The 21,649-nt window shown below is 41.4% G+C and overlaps 2 protein-coding genes across 3 annotated transcripts in view; one reads left to right on the top strand and one right to left on the bottom strand.

The window, feature by feature from the left end:
* PCCA (propionyl-CoA carboxylase subunit alpha) overlaps positions 1-21,649 on the top strand; it is a 219,414-nt gene that overhangs the window by 162,893 nt on the left and 34,872 nt on the right. For both annotated transcript variants that reach the window (XM_053384482.1, XM_053384481.1), the window contains exon 21: positions 690-743. In XM_053384482.1, the coding sequence (XP_053240457.1) occupies positions 690-743 (54 nt within the window). The remainder of the gene's footprint in view (positions 1-689; positions 744-21,649) is intronic.
* Positions 16,957-21,649, bottom strand: part of GGACT (gamma-glutamylamine cyclotransferase) — a 58,183-nt gene continuing 53,490 nt past the window's right edge. The window contains exon 4 of the transcript XR_008329963.1: positions 16,957-17,055. The gene's annotated coding sequence lies outside the window, so the exon portion shown is untranslated. The remainder of the gene's footprint in view (positions 17,056-21,649) is intronic.

The following is a 21,649-nucleotide window of genomic DNA, read 5'->3' as shown; positions in this document are numbered from 1 at the left end:
GGGGGCCCCTCAGCCCCTCTTAGATGGCACTCCCTGCCCCTCCCCCAAGTAGTTCAGGGTGGCAAGCATAGTTGCCCCCTGCCCCTATGCTTGCATCAGCCCTGAGCCTTACGCCTGATTGAAGATTTGGACTTGCATCTCTTCAGTTTTAATACTCTAACCGCTAATCTGTATTGGCTCAAGTAGAGTCCTGGGTCAGTTTGCACATAAGGCTTAGCCAAATCTAGAGCCACTTCCCTCTTTGCTGCTGTCCTGCAACCCATTATATTATAGTCAAACCTGAGCTTATGGTTTGCCTTGCTCCAGAGATAATAATGAGCTGTAGCCAAGGTTTGTTCTATGACTTACTGCTCCTAGTTTGTCTGCGAAATGCAAACCACAAGCCTGGGTGTGGACACAGCACTAAGCCAAATTGTGGCTTAACTGGTTAGCATGACAGTAGCAGGACCAGGTGAGGAGCAAAGTGGCTGCAGTTCTTTAGCATGAATACCGTCACACTTACCTGTTCATGTTAAGCCATGGTTAGGCTTAGCACTGCATGCAAACTCAGCCTATTTCTGAAGTAAATAACTTTGTGTATATGTATCCTTGTCTCACAAAATGTAACTTTGCTAGCACTCTGGAATGGGGGAAACTATCGCTTCTGTTTATAGAACATAATGTAATTGCTGTTCATTGGTTTCTTCTAGTGCCTTTCACGTGATGCAGGTGGAAATCTTAGCATTCAGTTCCTTGGCACAGTGGTGAGTACTAATATCTGCTCTCTCTGTGTGTGTGTTTGTATGTGGACTATTTGTAATCAGTTTGATGCTTGTGAAGTGCTTAGAACCCAACTTGGCAATTCAGCAGCGTATAAATTAAGAAATAACAGCAACACTAGGTTATTCTGAACCACCATGAGACCTGTGGGTATAGGGCAGTATAATAATAATAATAATAATAATAATAATAATAATAATAATAATAATATTATAATAATATGCATTTCTGAACCAATTAATGTTTTAAATATCTCTAAACAGTATACACTATGTACAGTATAAAAACAATATCCATTATAACGAAAATCCAACCTAAATTCAACCTTGTCATTCTGTGAATAAAATAGAAATTTACATTTAATGCTACGCACACACACACACACACACACACACACACAAACTCATTGCGTGTTGGGCTTCCCTAACACAGCTCAACTGTTTATGCAGCTTGTTTGTTTTGAAACTGGAACCAACATGCTCAAAACATTATATCTGCAGAGTTGCATATTACATGCAAATGTATGTAACGAAATCCTGAAGGATGCTTCTGTGGAAAAGCAACTTTGGAAAGAGGAAGTTCAGAGCCAGAGTTGAGGAGGATCAGCTTTAGTGGGGTTTGAAGTTCAAGGAAAGAAGATATTAGATTATATTAAGAAACCTGTTAAAGAGGATGAAACTTGATATGTGGGAACTTTAAAATGCAGTTTGTTTGTAATTACATTTATAAACATTGAGGATGGGTGAGTGGGAAGTCATTAGTATTTTAAACAGGATTATAATTATTTAGTATTAAGATGTCATTTTGAATCTTGAAACCAAATAAAATATTAATATCAAAGCTTTAGGCTTTACTCACCTGCTACTTTCCCCCTGCTGCCCTCCTCAAGGAAATCTTGAAGGTTGTTTGACGGGGAACATCTGGAATTATGCTGGAAGAAAATCAACTTTAGGGCAGATTCAGAGGGAAAGCAGCATGCAGGGAAAATATTAATCTCCCCTTTCCTTTTTCTCTGCACCCACATGATTGATTGTTGCTAAACTAACCATACACTTGTAAGTGTATATGTGCAACACAACTTTGTTGTATATACATTACAAAAACATACAAGTGCAGCTGCACATAATAAATGAGTTTGCACTATAATACTGTCAAAGTGCAGAAGCAAATATTCATATAGAGTCGAGAATACTTGGAAATGCTCTGTTCACAGCAAAAATTTGCAAGTTGTTCAAAATTGTGTGTGCATTGATCATGAACTATTTATCTTGTTAAGGATTACATAAAACACATAGTAGTCAGGTCCTCTTCTGGACTGCTGGGCATGCATAGTCGCCCCCTACCCCTATCCTTGCATCAGCCCTGAGCCTTGGAGATTTGGACTTGCATCTGTTCAGTTTTAGTCCTCTTCTGGACTGCTGGGCCCTGGTAATTTGTACTAGCTCCCCCCCACCCTCGTTGGCCCTGCAGCTATTCTCTAGTTGTAGCCACCAGATGATGGCTCACATATTCACACATACATATATAGTTCTGCCCAAAGACAGATTGGTTGGGAAGGAATTAAAAACATATCGTATGTTTTTAAAACTGTTGCTCTCTGCCATACTTAGGCGTGTGGTATAATTTGAACCTCTCCAGACAGTGGAGGAGAAATGAATACCCCTGCCTCTTTTAAACAGGATTGTCACCACTGCAGCTTGACTTGTAGAAGAATATTCCTTTATATGGTTCTGAAACTTAACCAGGGAGCTTAATGAAACAAAATAAAAATGAAATAGATAAACCTAATTTAAATCTCACAAAGTACATTTTAAATTAAGTTTTATTGATAATAAATATACTTCATTTCTCATTATTCTTTTAAGCTTCAGTGATATCAGTAAAATAAACATGTTTTTACAAAGCTTTAGCATGAAGAATGCTATTAATATGACCCTTGGCACACCACCACAATTAGATTTCAAAGCAAGCATTTAAGATGTAACAGCGATTAATGACAACCATCGAAAACAATTTTGAACTCCATCAGTTTAACTCAGGAGGGTAAACTTAATATGATAATTTATCTAGTTGAATTGTATCAGCTTAGCAGGAAAGTATGCAAATGTGTGACCCTTACCTAGCATCTAAATGGCTGCTGTGCTGGTAAATTTATCAGTTCCATTAATGAACTTTGGGGAACTTTGGAATTTTCAGCATTTGTACCCTTGGAGGCTGAAAACCAAACCTGATCTCATACTGGGACCATTCTGGTCTGCATATTTCCATAATTTGCTGCTGCTACTAATATGACAGCAAGACGCAAATAACTGTTTCTAATAATATCAGATGGAGTTGTAGAGGACAGCATTTTAATGTAGTAAAAGACCTCCCTGTGGGGTTGTTATTGCCACTATAGAACAGCAGTTACACAGTTGCAACAATAGTCTCTTAATTGATTCGTTTAATTAGCAAGAGATGAAGCTTGTGCTGCATCGTCATCTGAGATCATGGGGGATGATACACAAAGACTGTTTTTGACACACGGTTCTGTACGCTTACCATGTATAGTGAATGAAAAGTTCCTAGCCCAATAGAGCAGTTGCTTTAAGATGTGCATAAGACCGTACAAAGTGTTCACCCTGGATAAATTGTCATTAAGACTATTAGACATCTTCAAAATCCTTGATAGAAATTCCAAATGGATCTGGTATTTATCTTAAATATGCAAATCTAAGATCTGTAGGGTTTGTGGATTATTTTGAAGCATCAGTGCATTTAGCAATTCTCTTGATCTGGTCTTGGACAAATAAGGTCAGATTAATAAAACTGGCCATCTGCCTTGTGACTCTGTTCTAGTCGCATTGCTTCCTTCTCCCCCCCTCCTTTCCTCCCTCTGGATATGAAATGTGTTTGACCACATTGTCCAGTGTGTGGCATGGGCCTACTCAGAGATTGCTTTTGTACTTGAGTTTCCCTAGGGGCTCCTTATGAATTTAGTAATATATGATGTTTGCAACTGTAAAAGGAAGCAGATTTTGGCATGTAGAAAATGTATGCAACTTTCATATTACTCCGCTTTTATTGTTTAAGATTGAAGCCCTTATTTTTAGGATAGACCAATGTTGCTAAATGCACACTACCCTCAAATTATACCTGGTTCTGTTTTTATTTTTTAAATTTTTGCAAAGTGCCACTAATTATTCCTATTGCATCTGAAATGCCATTTTATTTTGGGAGACATTTTATTTCTATTTTTTTCGGAAATGCTTTTACACATATGGTTGGAGTGTGGAATATTTTTTATTCTGGAAACTTAGCATTTGTAAAAATGTGATCTCTGTGGTTCGTTTCACCTGAACTGTGATGATGATAGGAAGGAGGATAGGTCAGACCATCTTACTGAAATTAGTAAAATTGGGTGTAATAATTCATTCCGGAAGTAATGGAAAGGTAATTTCAGTAGTATTTTGACTATTTTTCTGAACTATGCAATGCATACATATTTTCCTCTCTGTGTTTGAAATTGCCCTAAGACCATTAGCTGAATGCCAATTAAGTTTACCAGTTCAGTACTATGGTGAAGGAAATTTCCCAAAACAGACCATACATAAGGTTGAAGAGAAGGAATGGTCATGTTTGCCCACTTATTTTCTAAGTAAATGAAGCAGGGTGGGGAATATTACAGAGCAGCAGATACTGAATTTCCTTTGCCATAGCAATGAAAGGGTAACTTTCATTAGCATTTAGCAAAGGCCAATTTATGAGGTTTTAATAGAGAGCCAAGAGGCAGTTAAAATATGTTAAATAAATTAAAAATAAGATTATTCATCTCTTCAGCTTGGCCAAGTTTATCCTTGCCATTTTATATTTATTGAGTATCATGTAGCGCTATCCAGTGTTCCCCCCCCCCAAAGGAAGTAACAAAGCAGAGCTTTTGTGGTAGGTCTTGATTAGCATAGGAAATATCATGCACGTGTGGTCCATCTCCTGAATATCAGTCCAAAGCTCAGTAAACATTAGCATAGCAAATTGTAATGTGAGGAGCACATTCATACAGGTTCCTTCCTGTGTCTCTTGCGTATCTGGGGGGGAAAAGACTAAGAAGTTGTAATGGGGATGTAACAAAGAAATTCAGTAATAACTAAGTTGGAATACAAGTAGTGCTTTAGTGCCTTAGAACTGGAGTATATAAGGACATTGTGCAGGAGCAAATTTCAGCAAGATACTTAACGCCTTCTAGTGATTGTTCCTATATTATAACCTATGGTAAGTCCCTTTGTGATACACACGAGGAGACAAAAATTGCTAGTAATACTTTAAACACCTCTGTTCAAAATGTGTGATCTCTGGATGTTTTTTAAGCACATACACATTTGGAGACAATGCAAGACAAAATATAAAGTGAATTTTGGTGTAGGTATTTATAGGGATCGTCTTGACTAGCATTAAACAGAGGCACGGGAATATTGGATGATTCTTTTTCTAAGCACTTCGAACTGTCAATCCTGAATTTAAGGAGGGAATGGAATTACTGGTTCTTCTCTGAGAAGGGATGGAATAAAACTGCACACACTGTTCAGAATGAAGAGTTGTGACAGGCTGATACTTCTTAACCTGTCAAAATCCAGCTGGAAGGGGGTGGAAGCTGTAGAGAAGGTTAAGCACAGATTAGCATCAGACATGAGTGGATTCTGTTGTGTATGTATTTTATCGGCTTTTCCTGAAGAAATAAGGAACTGTAGAGCCAAGGGACTGATTAAATAGGATCCATATCCCAAATGTCAAGCATGTTTTCCCAAGCACCAATTTGGAATCTTGGCCTCCTTGACCCTTGGGGTCAGGTGATCTTCCAGTTGGGTGATAGTATAATTTCAGAAAATAAATGAAGAGATGTCTGCCAGGCTCCCAGCCTCTCCCACATACAGGTGAAACTCAGAAAATTAGAATATCGTGGAAAAGTTCATTTATTTCAGTAGTTCAACTTAAAAGGTGAAACTAATAAATGAGATAGACTCATGACATGTAAAGTGAGATATGTTAAGTCTTTATTTGTTGTAATTGTGATGATCATGGCATACAGCTGATGAAAACCCCAAATTAACAATATCAGAAAATTAGAATATTAAATGAAATCAGCACAACAAGGACTGCAAATAGAGCAATATTGGACCTCTGAGAACTAGAAGCATGCATATGTACTCAGTGCTTGGTTTGGGCCCCTTTTGCTTCAATTACTGCCTCAATGTGGCGTGGCATGGATGCTATCAGGCTCTGGCACTGCTGAGGTGTTATGGAAGACCAGGATGCTTCAATAGCAGCCTTCAGCTCTTCTGCATTGCTCGGTCTTGTGTCTTTCATCTTTCTCTTGGCAATGCCCCATAGATTCTCAATGGGGTTCAGGTCAGGCGAGTTTGCTGGCCAATCAAGCACAGTAATCCCATGGGCATTGAACCAGGTTTTGGTACTTTTGGCAGTGTGGGCAGGTGCCAAAGTCCTGCTGGAAAATGAAGTCAATATTCCCATAAAGCTCATCTGCAGAAGGAAGCATGAAGTGCTCCAAAATCTCCTGGTAGACAGCTGTGTTGACCCTGGACTAAATGAAGCACAGTGGACCAACACCAGATGATGACATGGCTCCCCAAATCTCTTTTCTGATGAGAGCAGCTTTTATATCTCATTTGGAAACCAAGAACCCAGAGTCTGGAGGAAGAATGGGGAGCCACACAATGCCAGATGCTTGAAGTCCAGTGTGAAGTTTCCACAGTCTGTGTTGATTTGGGGAGCCACCCCCCCTTTTTGTGACCCCCCTTTTTTAATTAGTCTCTGTGCACACAGGTTCTCTGTGTGACTATTAAAAAAGAACATTGTTACTGTCACTTTACTATGTCATTAGCTTACAAAAAAGTCTACTCTTTAATATTTTCATTAGCCTAACAACACAATCTTATACATGCTTACTCAGAAGTAGGTTCCACTGTGTTCAGTGTAGTAGTATAACAGAGAAAAGTCCATAATTGCCTTTCCTGTTACCTTACTGCAGAAGTTTTATTCTAATTTTATTTTTCTCTGGACATGCTTGTGTGTTGACTATTCAAAGTTTACCAACATCCATGTGCATTTTCGGATACTGAGCATTCGTGAAAACCATAATGGCCCTAAATAGAAATCCAAACAGCTTACTAAGAAAAAATCATTTGAAATTAAACCAGTGTAGAGTCATGTACATATACACTGGTACTACTAATTTTTCTCTCCCCCGCCCCCCAAGAACTGCTGGTATATTTGTTCATGCACTTACACTGCTGTGCTTGCAAAAACCATTGAGCATGCAAGATTGTAAATCCGCTGTGTCATCATTTAGAACATGGTTCATTCACATTAAAACCTATGATTTTGCAGAGGCAACAAACTGTTTCCGGCAACTTTTCTGGTGCAAGATGTTTCTTTTGTAGTTATGAGCAGTAGTTGCCCATCATCATCTCTTTGGATCTAGTTCACTATCTCCAAAAGTTCTCCACCTCACACCTTGTGTCCCCTACAAATGGTAATTTGCTGCCTTGATTTCTGGAGGTAGACATGGAAGGTCAAGATCCTTTTTTTGCAGCAGAGATTTTTCTCATACGTTTCATATTTCGGACCATCAAGGTCTAGATTTTTTTCATTCCCTTCATTTACAGATGGTAGTATTTTACACCAAACCTCTGTAGTTGCTTTTCAGTGAAGTGTTATTTTTGCCAAAGTCACCTATTTTTGTTTCTCAGAAGGAGATGGCATATTAACATTTTAATCTTTCCAAAAATGGGGCTAATTTTATTGCAATCACTTGAAGCATGAGCAAAGGGGAGAATTTTGCAACCCTGCTGCATTTTGAATAGCACTAGTGTCATTTATTTTTCCATCCTGTGCTGCTGACTGCTTCACTAGGTTCCCTTTTCCATGGTGTAAAAGTAGGGTCTGTGTGCCTGTAGCATTAGCAGTGATTGTCACATGTCCACTTTCTGCTAATTGTGATGCTATTTGCATAATAAGTACAGCAGCAACTTCTTCAGCATAGATCGCAGTGTAACTGTTGTTTTTCAGTTATCTCCCAACTTTTCCTTGTGACGTTACATAGTGCCACTTAATGTAGGTTCCGTGCTGACCGAGCATGTTTTTGTATGTTCCTTCCTTTTGTCCATGGAATAAGGTAGAGGAGTCCTACCTTATCAACAACACACATTGTTCCCTCAGGTGCAGTCCATGTACTTGTAGTCTGAGTACAATTGGCAGTCAAGACTTCTGGAGTTTTCTCTAGAGTGGACTTACCACTCTTCCTCATAAGCTGTGCTTCTGAATGAAGCAAGACTGGTGGCAACATCCACAGCTCACACTATAAGTATTCTTTCAATCCCTACAACTGTCTGTCTCTTGAGAAAACCAAGTGCATTCTCTATGAGAGCAAGTGTGTGCTCACTGGTGAGTTTCATTTGCAGTGACAGCACCTTTCTTTGACATATGCATTGCAATATAAAAGGACCCCTGACCATTAGGTCCAGTCGTGACCAACTCTGGAGTTGGGGCGCTCATCTCGCTTTATTGGCCGAGGGAGCCGGCATACAGCTTCCATGTCATGTGACTAGCATGACTAAGCCACTTCTAGAGAACCAGAGCAGCGCGGAAACACCGTTTACCTTCCCACCGGAGCAGTACCTATTTATCTACTTGCACTTTGACGTGCTTTTGAACTGCTAGGTTGGCAGGAGCAGGGTCCGAGCAACGGGAGCTCACCCCGTCGCGGGGATTTGAACCGCCGACCTTCTGATCGGCAAGTCCTAGTCTCTGTGGTTTAACCCACAGCACCACCCGTGTCCCATTGCATATGCATTGCAATAGGTTGCTGCAATTTCTTTATTGTCACACTGTTGTGGGGGGGGGGAGTGTACTAGTTGTCATATAGTGTCTTCCCTATAACCTCTGCTTTTTCAACTTTCATCCTCTCTCCTCACTATTCATTATCCTGCCAGAGATATTTACCCAGCCTTTCTGGCTGGGGTCCAGGAATGGGGAGGAAGACGACAGTCAGTGATGCTTATTGTGAGGCTCTGTGGGTGTGTATGAGTGTACCTGTTGTCGGCTGTGAAGTGTAGGAAGGAGACGTATGTGCCTTTTGGAGCTAAGAAAGCTAATGCAGTCCTTCACCATCTCGTCACAAGAAGCATGGAACTGTGTATATTTGTGTCTTGCCTGCCAGGTTAGAATGCCTCAGTAGATTCAGTGGCAAAAGCTACTGTTTTCACCAGTGTGGGTGAACAGGATCGAAGTGCCAAGTTTAATTTGGGATTAATATTTCCAACCCATTACCTAGATTCTAGTTCACTACAGCAAGTGCTGAGTAATACAAGAACAGCAAGTGTGTCATAAGTCTTGAAGAAAACGTAATGAGAGAATTCAAAGGAACTTAGTATTGGCAACTTGAGATTTCCACAGGAACATGATTAGATAATATTTATCCGCATCTAGAGTAAATGCCTTTTACTCTTAAGGAACACTAATAACAAACTGATTACAAAAGACCTTGGCTTGTATTCAACATAGCACTAAGGCTACAGTTCCATCAGCACAAGGATTTTTGTTGCAGGCTGGAACCATCTCCTCTCTTCTCTACACCCCCTAAATCTGTTCTGGGAGTTTCCTCAACCATCCAGACTGAATAGGGAGAACTGTGAGGAGCACATGTGGACGGAATTCCCATTGTGCCAAAGGGAATCCTCGGGTTGGCTTCCACTAGCAGGATGGGGTACTGGAATGCATCCCCTAAAGTTTAATGTTCCTCCTTTGCAATGCAAGTTTGTTATGGAATATAGTTTAAGTGATCTGCATTTGCTTCAAGACCCTTTTATCACTGAGATACTGCTGCAAAACAATGCAGGGATTGTTTGTTTTGCTTACTGCAGTTTTCTAATAATTGAATCTTCGAAGATTGGAGGATCAGGTACAATTGAAAGCAGCAGAAGAGTGAAGGTCAGGTGGGGAAATGGGGTGCAGCCAGCACACATGACCCCCCTCCGTAGTATTTGTCCTCATGTGTTCTAAGTAAAGGACCCCTGACCATTAGGTCCAGTCGTGTCCGACTCTGGGGTTGCGGCGCTCATCTCGCTTTATTGGCCGAGGGAGCCGGCGTACAGCTTCCGGGTCATGTGGCCAGCATGACTAAGCCGCTTCTGGCGAACCAGAGCAGCACACGGAAACGGCGCTTACCTTTCCGCCGGAGCGGTACCTATTTATCTACTTGCACTTTGACGTGCTTTTGAACTGCTAGGTTGGCAGGAGCAGGGACCGAGTAACGGGAGCTCACCCCATTGTGGGGAATCGAACCGCCGACCTTCTGATTGGCAAGTCCTAGTCTCTGTGGTTTAACCCACAGTGCCACCCGCATCCCTCATGTGTTCTACTGAGTTGTAATTGTTAACCTCTGTGTTCATCAGCCAAATTACCCAGTAAAGGGAAGGATCACACTCAAGTTCCTTTCTATACATGTAGGCGAAGTGAGGGAGTTAGAGGGAGACCGTAGGTTGTAGTGCTGGCCTGCATAATTGAGACCCACAGAATGGAAAGCTGAGCACCCACTGTGTAATGTGCAGATTGCCCAGTGCTGGACACCTTCAGAGTTATTATAGGCTCATAGGCACCGCAAAACTAGCAGGGTTGGTGGCAGCCATGCACGGCTGATGGATAGTTTAACTCAGTGTATCAGAAATTGTACAGGTGCTTTTTAAGGAGGGTCTTCTATAATAAAAGCTACACATGCTTCTCACCGCAGATTTGAACTATGTAATGGTGTGCCATTTCCTACAATTTGGTTTGATGGACTTTTACACCGGATCACCGAGTGCTGTTTAGCTTGGCAGATCTCATAGCCTTGTTAGCTGAGCAAACAGGTAGTGGGAAAGCCAATGTATTGTTTGTTTTGAGTTGGCGTGAAACCAGGAAAACATAGAAAAGATGTATGGCATGGTTCCTGGACTAATTTTCTGATGTCACACAATTAGTGTTGCAGTTTCAGAGCTTTTCTATAGCCAATTACCTAGGGGGGTAGAATGTATTGTACGCTGCGCAAGAACGACACCTTTCAACTCCAACAAAACTGCAGGAGTTGATCAGCAGTGTTAAATACCTGATTTTACACTTGTATGGAAATTGATCCAGTATGTTAATTTCTGTAGCTTTAAATACAGTAGAATGGACTCATTAGTAAGCTAAGGGCATTTCCCCCTTTCTTTAATTGCTCTTATTGCTCCCTGATTTTTTTTAAGGGCTCTGGAGCAAAATATTTGTGAATCTGTGCATGCACACTCTGTTCTCATTTATGAAGTATTAAACTTGGAAGGGTTAGCTCAGAACTGTTTTTGTTTGGCGAGGTGTGGAGATTTTCTCTTGTGATGTGTATAAAATTCTGAATTTCAAGCAATTTTTGGTTTAGAAGTGGTCCTCTTCCCTACCCCCCCCCCAACTTCTTATTTTATAGTGAGTTAAGGGCTCCATAGCAGCTCAGGACTGACACAGATGGTAAACATTTTTACTGCAGAACACCAGCGGTGAGCAGCATATCACAGAGTTAGAGCTCTCAGCACTGTGCTTGCTCAGCTGTGCATAATCACGCTTGTTCCCTTCTCTCGGGTTTCTAGCCAACTCAGAGAAACTCAGCTAAGCGATTCAATCCAATCCTACCGACATCACAAAGCTGTCGTTTAGTTCCCATAGATGCTGGAGCTAGAAGCTCTGTTGCTAGAGTTACAGAGAACATAGATGATTTTTACAGCATTGTGTGACTGCTTGAAAAATACTTCCTCGCCCTTTCTGTAGCCCACTCAGGAAGTCAAAGGCCTTCACAGATTTGTAGAGTTGGAAGGGACCACAGGGCTTATCCAACCCCTGCAATGTAGGAATCTTTCACCCAGCATGGGACTCAAAGCCACAACCCTGAGATTAAGAGTCACATGCATGACCCATGCATGCAGCTACCCTTGGCTCCTTTGAGAGGAAGAGCAGGATATAAATCTAATTAATAATTTAATTAATTAGTAAGTCTGCAGCATTAATATCTGGAAGTTCTGGCATGTGAATGAATTATAGAAGTGTCACCATGTCTGACTGTCCTCTGCCACGAAATAAGATGACCAGATATTCATTTATCAGTGACTGAACTAGAGAAAGCCACATCTTTTGGGGCTGAAATTAAGTGCCCTTAATGCCTTTGTCCTGGGCCTATGGTTTTCCCATGTTCTTAATAGATTAGTTTTCTGTGGAGCAAGTAGTGAAGGTTTTGAACACCTTTAAGTCTACCCAGAAATTTCCTATTGCCATCATACGGTCACCAGGTTGGGTTTTATGGTTCCACCTGGTGGATGAGGGCAGAAGTAGACTTTTGGGATATAGGTGTCTCTCTACTCAGTTGAAGCAGTCACACAAGCACCCACTTTCCTTTGTTTCGGGCTTGTTAAAATTTCCTTTATACTCTGTTCTTTACCCTCTCTCACTTCCCTCTTTAGCGGTTGCCTTTCTCTAACCCTTTCCCACCCTTCACAGATCCTTCTGACTTTTCTATTCCCCTTCCTTAACTCAGTCTTTAAAAAAACCTTCAAACATACGAACTTTTAAAAGTCTTCCCTCTTTCCTTCTCCTTTCCCTCTCCCTATTGACACTTCAGGAAGGAGGTGCTTGAATTGACGCAGCCCACCTGTGGTCATATGGACTGAGTGTCTGAGCGCTTCTGTGACTAATTGAGTCCCTGGCTTGTGGCCTTTGATAAGGCCTGTCCTCCTATGTGCCCCTTGGTAGCTTGCAAGGCCCTGTGGAAGAGAAAGCGCCTGAAGCAGGTCACTCCACATACCCACATTTGCACTGCCCCTTCTCCTGCATAGCAAGCCTAGCCCAGGGACCCAAGTGCACCTCTCCTCACAACTGATCAGATTTGGGGGTGGGGTGAGGACCCTGCCTCTCAGATCCCTGGAGCCTTCATTCTTCAGTATCTTCTGAAGAGGATGAATTTATGGGGGCTCCCCTCCCACTTTGTCTCATCCACCAGTGCTCCATACCCTTTGCGATGATGCCTGCCCTGGGGGGCTTCCAACTAGCAGAGGACATCCTGAGACAGGAGGCTCTCCTGGGCTCCATTTCCTTAGAAGCAGCCTGATTCCCAACAGGATGGAATACAACAGGTTTAATAGGCCACATAGGCCTACTTCACATAGCCAGAAGAAGCTATGCTCTCTTAATCCTTTCATATTGGCTATCATTGATCCTGGGGACCTGGGCAGCTCTCAGGCCTTACCTTCACCAGGGACTGACCCCTTTGCCATTCCTGAACTGGATGTAGGGGAATGGAGCCATGGATCTGTGGCAGAGCAGCCACCATCCCATCAACTCCTCCTGGGTGACCACTTTTTGCCATTACTGCCTTGCTCTGTAGTCTCCCTAGAGGTGAATACTGCCCCATCTGAAACCGCTCCAGCATCATTTAAAGGGGCAGCGGTGCTCCCAGAACCGCAGACCTCCAGCAAATTCATACCAACTCCAGGCTGAGTGAACCAACCCTATGCAATATAAGAAACTGCTAGCCCCGGTTAATAAATACTACACCCTGGATGCAGCATTTCTGAATCTTTTGAAGGACACCCGTTTCTGTACCAGTTTTGAGATCTCTCCTGCCTAAGGATGGGGATGGCCAGCTAAACAACACCATAGAAAGGCACCAGGATTTCACTGTGTGACGAGTACATGAGACATTTGCCCTTGCCATCTGTGCAGCATGAACAGCTTCTGTCTTTACCAGGGAATCTCTTACTTGAATCAAGAGGTCCTAGTCACACACTGTGAAAAGAAGTGTTGCTGCAGATGATACCAACAGAACCAGTCATTTCAGAACTGTGGCCCTCAAGGCAGGTGCCACAACTACCACCCAAACAAATATGGAACAAACCTTGTTATCTCTCCCACTCCCAATCCAGCACACACAACAGCAGCACGGCAACATATGCTCCATAGCCGAACCAATGACACCAGAAAGTGGGGATAGGCTTCAGTCCTTTCTCAGCACCTGGCAGCGACAGACCTCTGGATCCTCAAAACAACATTAGAGGTCAGCTGTTGGCCACTTGGGCATTGCCTAACTCCTATAATATGCCTTCTTATATTTTGTTGCAGCATTTGGCTGGAGGGTCATTCAAGAGGTTCTCCTGTGTTACCTCTGACAGTTGCAGTTGGGATGTCCCAATTCAGTGACCCTATGGTACTCACCTGCAGGGTGGATTTCTCTTGCCGTCATTGGGGCCTCACTCTAATTTGGACTGCAGTGCTTCAGTAGGTTGTATTGTTGGTTTTTTCCTTACATATTGTGTTGAGACTCTGTGGACTGTTTGAGCTTGGCAAGTCCACAAAACTGAGTGGGGAGACGGCTGTGTCCCAAAAGCCTACTTTTGCCTTCATTCACCAGGTGGAACCATACAGGTCAACCCAATAAGTACAAGAGAAATCTACCCTTCAGGTGAGTACCAGTTGTGTTTTGTAGTGTGTTTAGAATCATAGAATCATAGAGTTGGAAGAGACCACAAGGGCCATCGAGTCCAACCTCCTGCCAAGCAGGAAACACCTAGTTTTAGTTAGTGGGTGTTTGTTAACTTCTTGAAACAGTGTTATATACCTGCTGTTATGGTGGAAGCTGCTGCATTTGATACAGAAGATGGGATTTCTAACCCACCTTTCATTGCAACATTAGTCAAGCTATGAATTAAGAATGTTTCTGTTTTCATTAACTTAAATAAGGCTTTTCTTTCAATAAACATTTTGATGCAAGTAGTAAGCTAAGGGGATTTCCATTTTAATACAAGCCTGTGACAACAGCAATAACATTCAGTTGTGTCATCAATCTCATTCTGATAGATTATTATAGTCAACTGAATGTAAGTTAGAATCCTGAGTCACATCCCCCCTTTAATAAAATGCAGCCCTTTCTTCTGGCACAATTAATTTTGCCATCTGCCTGGTGATAATCTATGTTCTACCATTTTCTGTTTTGGTTTACAATGCTGCTCAGGCTTTGTCTTAATGTCTCATTGCAGTTCTTGTGCAAAAGTACTGAAATGCTCCCCCCCCCTTTTTGTAACATGGAGAAGATCAAAAAATGTCATGCATTTCCAACCTTATACTGTCAAATGTTTTCTGGGGTAACATTCTTACATTCTCTGTAAGGTATAACTAAAGCCTGACCGGGTTTATTTGAACAATGTAAAGTCAAAGAAATCAGCAGCAAAAACAAATACTTCTAATTCATGTACCTTTTCTTTGGTGTTTACCTTGGAGTTGGTGTCTTCCTTAGATAAAACAGTTTGATATTAAACAGTTCCTCTAATTTTACAGGGCTCTGTTTCTTTTTATGGCAACACACACTGTGCAGGAAGGTCATTATGCCGAGGGTAGGAGAAGAAAAGCTGTCAGCATAAAAGAGAAAGTTAACATTGCACATGTTGTCTTTGTTTATGGGGTTCCTGGAATGTGTTGAGATTCATTCCAAATGGGGGTTCGAAATAATTTGTTGCAAAGTGCTGGACAGCTACCTCACAGATTCCTTTACTATGAAAAGGCATTTCTCTTTGAAAGTATGGCTAGTATACATATTTGCCAAAAGGGTGTAGAATATTGATCTCGATCTCTCTCTCTTTTTAAGGAAAAAGTACTTCACAATTGCATCTGTTTATGTTTGTTCAACTGACTTGTTTCATACAGTTTAAGGGATATAGTAGTATTACATGTAACAAGGCCCAGCTGTAAAAACACAGGGGGCGAGAGGAAGATTCCAGGCCACTAATTCCTACCCTGTGAGGTTAGTTCTGTAAAAAGTGTTGCAAGGTAATGCTCCGGTCTGTGCACAATGTACTGATAATTTTTCTTATTTCCTGTTGGAACCTGTGACTGTTCTACAACTGGAGGTTGAGCTGATTTTCATTATGGGGTGGGGTGGTGATAGCCAAGCCTCCAGACATTTGTTGGGTGACATTTCACCTACCAAAACGTAAACATGTGGAACTAATTGAACATTGATGGATCCTAAGTATTCTTACTAGAATGTTTCTGCACAGGGACAAGGTGTTGGACTTAATGAGTTCAGCGTTTGGCAATTAAAAGGTAAATGGCAAATAGAAGGAAAGTGACTAGCCAGGAAGTATTAGCCCGAGCCATGAAAAACAGATTCTTCAAACAACTGAAGCACCTGTTTGAGTCTATAACTGGGATGGGGAAATTTTGGCCCTCCAGCTGTTGTTGAACTCTGACACACATCAGCCCCTGCCAGCATGTCCAATGATCGGGAATGATGGAAGTTGTAGTCCTGCAACATCTGGAGGGCCACAGGTTCCCCATTCCTGGTCTTTTGGATGTTTTTCATGTGTGTGAATCTGGAAATGGTTCCACCTTAGTGGCAGAGAATGCCTGTTTGAAAGTAGACAACCTTCAAGGAATCTTCAGCTGTTTCTGACTGAGGTGGTACATGATTTGCAATTTAATGTAGTGTACAATAGGCAAGACAGTCTTACATTCCTGCCATATCAGAAGCCAGCTCACATGGCCTTAAAGTCAGCACATCTTTGGGTTGTATGTGCTCTTGAGCATGAAAAGGAAATGAAAGAAGTACAAACACCAAAGACTATACAGTGGTACCTCGGGATGCGAACGGGATCCGTTCCGGAGCCCTGTTCGCATCCTGAACAGAACATAAGACGCGACAGCACGGGTCGTGTTTTGCCGTTTCCACACATGCGCATCCATGAGCGGTGAAACCCAGAAGTAACGTGCTCTGTTACTTCCAGGTCGCCACAGAGTGCAACCCGAAAGCGCTCAACCTGAAGCGTATTTATCCCAAGGTATGACTGTATATAGCAACCCAGCTTCTGTTCCTCCAGCATCCAAGGTAACATAACCAACTCTTTGGCATGGGTAGAGCCAATCCAGGCAGGCAGGCAGGCTACATTGATGTTGTGCATTGCACTGAACCTGGAGTGCAGCCTATAGAGAGACAAGAGAAACAGAGGGACAGGAATGAGTAATATTTGGCAGCGGCAGAACAATCTCTGACCTTGGGTATTTGAGAGCAAATAACTGAGTGAGGGTGTTACTAGCAAGGCGCTCCTCAACTGCCCTTGCTTTATTGGAGGGGAAGCATACAACAAATGAGTAAATACTTACAATCCCCAGGTATAATTCTGTATGATGTTCCATGTGGCCAGGCTGGGATTCTGCAAGGCAAGGCAATTCCTTATGAGTTTATTGATGAGGATTGTTATACTGATAGGTGGGTGAAGAAGGGTGATTTTATGCAAGAGACAAGGGGGGTGGGAAGAGAAAAGAAGAGAGAAATGTTTTTAATCAGCAGAATAAACAAATAAAATGTGACTACTAGTAAATTAAAGGTGTTAATAGTCACTTTTTAATTAAAATATGAAAAATGAAGTCATATTGAAATGATCTCACTGTGCTGTTATGTTATAGATACTACCTTTTCAATGAAGGCAATATTTATTTATTGCAGTTATATCCCAGTTGCTGGAAAAGCAGCACAATTGCTATTGTCGCTATGCTTCTGAAATAGTTAAACCTGTCACACACACACACACACACACAGAGAGAGAGAGAGAGAGAGAGAGAGAGAGAGAGAGAGAGAGTTTGGATCGATTATTCTTGTTAACATCAGAAGGAGCAGCTCACACAAGTTGCTCAGGAAAATAATTTGGGTGTCAGTGTCACAAATGAAAAAAACCCAACAAGGAAAAGGAAGCAATTCTCTCGCAACGGGACGTGGTGTAGAGAAGGATAACCTGCCTTCAAAGATTTTGTTTCGACTATTATGATGTTTAATAAAATGTTTGCTTCAAAGGCCTTTGCTACAACAAAATAAGCAGCCTTCCTGCTATTCTTGTTCGCTGGTTGCTATAAGTAGCTCATATCCTGTCCTCTCTGGTCTCAGGTGGCTTGCTTTTGTTTGTAAAACTGGAGCTGCTGTTTTAAAGAGCCCTTCCATGTCTTTAAATTATTAGCAAGTTCACAATGTGTTTCAAGAATCAGTTGAACTTCTCATATAGAGGCTTGACATTTTGACTCATTATAAGGAACGGTGAACAGGATCTGCCCAGCAAATAGGGCCATCTCATCTAATCTAAAAATGGGGGGAGGGGGGAAGAATGATTGATTTTCCTGTAATATAAATGAGTTCCTCTTTCTGAGGGATTGTGAGCATGTGATAATAGAGGACACAAAGGTAAGCCAGTAGTTTTCAGTATGCTTTCAGACACTGCATCATGTTTAGAAAGTTAAAAACCCAGTTGGTTGGATCCAGACAGAGTAGTCACATTTATGTCCCATAGAAATCACTTCACAAATAAGTTGAATCACATTATCCATTTTAGCGTCCATTCACCCAGATTGGCAAGATCCTTCTTGAGCTACTCACAATTCCATTCTCTTCTTATCACTCTGAACAGTTTGGTGTCAATAGTAAATTGTACCACCCCACTGCTTACCCCTAACCCTAGGTCATTTATAGGAAGTTAAAAATAAAGGCTCAAGTACTGATATTTGGTACGCAGGAGGCGTTGTGGGTTAAACCACAGAGCCTAGGACTTGCCGATCAGAAGGTCGGTGGTTCAAATCCCTGCGACGGGCTGAGCTCCCGTTGCTCAGTCCCTGCTCCTGCCAACCTAGCAGTTTGAAAGCACGTCAAAGTGCAAGTAGATAAATAGGTACCGCTCCGGCGGGAAGGTAAGCGGTGTTTCTGTGCACTGCTGTGGTTCGCCAGAAGCGGCTTAGTCATGCTGGCCAAATGACCCGGAAGCTGTACGCCGACTCCCTCGGCCAATAAAGCGAGATGAGCGCCGCAACCCCAGAGTTGGCCACAACTGGACCTAATGGTCAGGGGTCCCTTTACCCTTTACCTTACTGATATTTGGTGGAGAAGCCCTCCAAACTCTAGGTTCTTCCTGTTGCCTTGTGCCCCCTGGTTCTGGCTGCTGTCTCAACCCAGCTCTCACCATTTTCTGAATAGGTGTAGAGCCAAGTTTATATTTACTGGATGTGGGGGAGCCTATTTTTAAAGAAGCAGGAGTGCTTGGTGTGTCTGTGTAGGCGTGCCTTTATATTGACATGAAGGCCACTTGAAATATTTTCCTTGAACTTGAACTTGTTTTATTCTGGATTGTTTTATTTGATGTTTTAATGTGTTGTAAACCACTTGGATATTTTTTCTTTAAAATATAAAGTAGTGTAAAAATGAAATACAGTAATACTAATAAAAATTTCAATGGGGGGCAAATAGTGCCTAGACCATCCAATGTGGCGACCACAACCTAGATTTAAGGTGCCATTCGGCAATTAGCTTATATAGCTAAGTTTCTAACACTGCAGGAAACACGATCCAAAACCATCCCTCAGAATGAGGAATTATTTGCTGTGGTTTGGTTCCCAAAACCACACTCCCAGTGAGCGTGATTATGCAAATCTTGGTCATAACTAGATAAAATTATTCATTTCTATAGTAGTATCCAGATCCATTCAATAAATGATCAGTAGCATAGGATTACAAACTGTTGACAATAACATTTTTGTTAATTCTCTACTATTGATCGTTGGCTTTACATGGATACAACCCTATAAACATTTCTATATACTATTGTTAAATTTTGTGTAAACTTAGGAGTTGGAAAATCTATGGTCATCCATATGTTACTGAACTACAACTCCCATCATCCCTGACCATTGCCCATTCTTGCTGAGGCTGATGGGACTCGTATAAACGAACACTAATAGGCTTTCTGGTCCTGTTGTGTTGTGATTATGTTTGGTGTGACAAAAGGCTGCAAGTGTGTTGGGGTTTTCTTGTGCTTCACCGCCTGTACAGTGGTACCTCAGGTTACAGATGCTTCAGGTTATAGACTCCGCTAACCCAGAAATAGTACCTTGGGTTAAGAACTTTGCTTCAGGATGAGAACAGAAATCATGCGGCAGCGGCAGCAGCAGCGGGAGGCCCCATTAGCTAAAGTGGTGCTTCAGGTTAAGAACAGTTTCAGGTTAAGAACGGACCTCCAGAACGAATTAAGTTCTTATCCCGAGGTGCCACTGTACTAGAATACTTCCAGCAGAACCAGATTGTTCCCCACCCCAGAACGATGTGTAGCAGGCAAATAGACAAGAAGGTATCACTGTAATCCTATTCTCTTTAGGGGAACTGCTGCAATGCAAAGGGTCAATGAACTTCATAGAAGGAGATTTTTGAGTGAAACTCAGTACTCACTTCAGTAACCATTTCTATTCTGCAAAGCATGTGTTTTTTGAATATTGATTGTGTTCATTTTCTGCTGCAAAATACATTAATTGATAACTACCTGCTGGTGTTGAATCAATCTTGTGTGAAGCCTGGAGACAGGTTTGTCAGGTAGGGTAAATAATATCGATCCCATCTTTAAACTAAGTGGAGCAGAGGATAAATTAATTGAGTTTGAGTAGTTATTTAATTATACTCTACTGATTATTTAAACGCCAGGAATTATTTGATATCATGAGGCAAGTTCAATCCACAAACAAAGTGTTTCAAGTTAGCTTTTTAAAACTCAGAGTAAACTTACTCTTTCTTGATAAGAGCAGTTTGCCACATCTGATAGGATTTTGTGGCATTGCCAGCGCTGCTCCTGAGAGATACAGTTCCTATGTGGGTCTCCTCTCTTGAAGTAGAGGACTCTTAAGAGGTAATTAAAGTGCTGCTTTGTCTTTTTAGGATTTTAGTGTACTATATGGTACTATTGTGCTTTAGTGTTATTATATGGATATGGCAGGAATGGTTATCTTTTGTAAATCACTTAAAATTATTCCGGTATTACGTGGTATATAAATGTAAGAAATAAATAAGCAAAATATTCCTTGCATGCACATAGCCTATAATGATATATCGGGTTGTCATGACTTGCTCAAAGATCCTCTCCTAAACTGTGCAAGTAGCATGTGTTCATATGATCATAACTCCTAGCCTGCTCAACACTAAGATGATGGGTGTCAGGCCTCAAATTGTTATTGCTTCCTAGACTTATCAGTCAGCTGAACTGTGAAGGATGTGAAAATTGATAGCATTTCATTTATGTAAAATATTAAAAAATATGCAGACAAATACATGTTAAAATGCCATACAGTAAAACAAATAATAAATGCATTAGAAAAGCATTAATGCATAAATCAGAACTGATTCTTGGCCTTATATTTTTGTTTGTTGGTTCAGAATACATAAACATATCTCATATTCAATTAAATACTGAAATGCCAGCCTTTTCCTTACTGCCCAACCTCCCAGACGTTTCCAGTTTTGGTTGACCAAATCAATATCAGATGATCAGATGTAATTTTTTAATTACCTGGAGCAGGGAGGGGAAGATGACTCCCTGAAAATAGGTTGCCGCTCTGTGCACTGTGTTTGTAGCTGTGTTATACACTAAAATTAAGTCTAATTGGAAAACAAAAACAAAAATCTGACTCGCTTCAAACAACAGCTGCAAAATATTGCCCTGAGGATGGAGGTTAACTCACTTGTGAAATAACGGCCAAAGCTCACACTCTTAATAACTGTTTTCTTTAGCCCTTGAGAAAACTCCATAATTTAATGTGAAATGCTTGGCAGAAAGAGCTTCAATTTAGAGACTGGCTCAGCAGGGAAGAAAAGAGTTGAAAACTCTCTTGTTACAAATGCACTTATATTTGCAACTTTATGTAATCTTCCCCCAAAAGTAAAAATTTTAAATGTTTGAGTTTGGTTCATAAATAATTGTGTGTGTGTATATACATATACCATATTTTTCGCTCCATAAGATGCACTTTTTTCCTCCAAAAAAGTAAGGGGAAATGT

This window comes from Podarcis raffonei, chromosome 4, assembly GCF_027172205.1.
Source record: "Podarcis raffonei isolate rPodRaf1 chromosome 4, rPodRaf1.pri, whole genome shotgun sequence".
Lineage (NCBI taxonomy): Eukaryota > Metazoa > Chordata > Lepidosauria > Squamata > Lacertidae > Podarcis > Podarcis raffonei.
Note: the sequence above shows the minus strand (reverse complement) of the source record. Positions and strands in the feature narration are given on the sequence as shown.